This window comes from Sceloporus undulatus, chromosome 6, assembly GCF_019175285.1.
Source record: "Sceloporus undulatus isolate JIND9_A2432 ecotype Alabama chromosome 6, SceUnd_v1.1, whole genome shotgun sequence".
NCBI classification, from domain to species: Eukaryota; Metazoa; Chordata; class Lepidosauria; order Squamata; family Phrynosomatidae; genus Sceloporus; species Sceloporus undulatus.
The window spans coordinates 125319111-125319794 of NC_056527.1; the positions used below are offsets into that span (position 1 = coordinate 125319111).

The 684-nt window shown below is 61.8% G+C and overlaps 1 protein-coding gene across 2 annotated transcripts in view; it reads left to right on the plus strand.

Annotated features, from left to right (window-relative positions):
- The first annotated feature begins 276 nt into the window (after nt 1-276).
- Nucleotides 277-684, plus strand: part of PPP2R2A (protein phosphatase 2 regulatory subunit Balpha) — a 39325-nt gene continuing 38917 nt past the window's right edge. Inside the window, exon 1 of one of the 2 annotated variants that reach the window (XM_042476120.1) lies at nt 277-499. In XM_042476120.1, the coding sequence (XP_042332054.1) occupies nt 493-499 (7 nt within the window). In that variant the 5' untranslated portion in view covers nt 277-492. The remainder of the gene's footprint in view (nt 500-684) is intronic. The other variant, XM_042476119.1, reaches the window with a different exon arrangement.

Below are 684 nucleotides of genomic sequence, written 5' to 3' on the forward strand. Positions count from 1 at the left end.
ATAAAACGACTCCCTTGCAGCCAATGCAAGCAAGTAACCCTTGCCCAGGAAAGAAACTGGGAACCCTTGCCCATCAAACTCGGGCTGCATGGGCTGCAATGTCCTAACAGTGATGTAACAATATCATTCAATAGTGTTGTTGTTGTTCCATTGCAGCCAATGCAACGATGTGTCTCTCTCTCTCTCTGCTGCCTTTTTTGCAAGGAGGCCCTCCTCCTCCTCCTTCCCAGCCCTTCCCCTGACCCCTCCCTCCCTCGGGTGACGTCACGCGGGGATCAGCCGGCGCCATTTTGAAAGTGTCATCCCAGGAAGGAAGGGGCGGGGGGCCCAGAGCCGGGGAAGTCCTGGGCGCGACGCCGGCTCTGCTGGGCCCCCCTCCGAAGGGATCCGCCGCCATCCTCGGCCCCTGTTGCCCCTCCGCCCGGACAGGGCGCCCCAAGGGGAAGCCCACAGGGCCCTCGGTGCCCCCCTGGCCTCCGCTGGCAGAACAACATGGCAGGTGAGGAAGAGCAGGAGGAGGAAGGAGAAGGAGAGGGGCTGCCATGGCCTCCCACTCCAGGCTGGGCACAGGCCCAAGGGGCACAGGCTGGGTTTCTTGGGGAGCATGGGCTTCCTTTTCTGAGGGGCATGGTTCCTTTAGGGGGCATGGGCTTGGAGGCATGGGCATGGCTTCTTGGGGAGCAT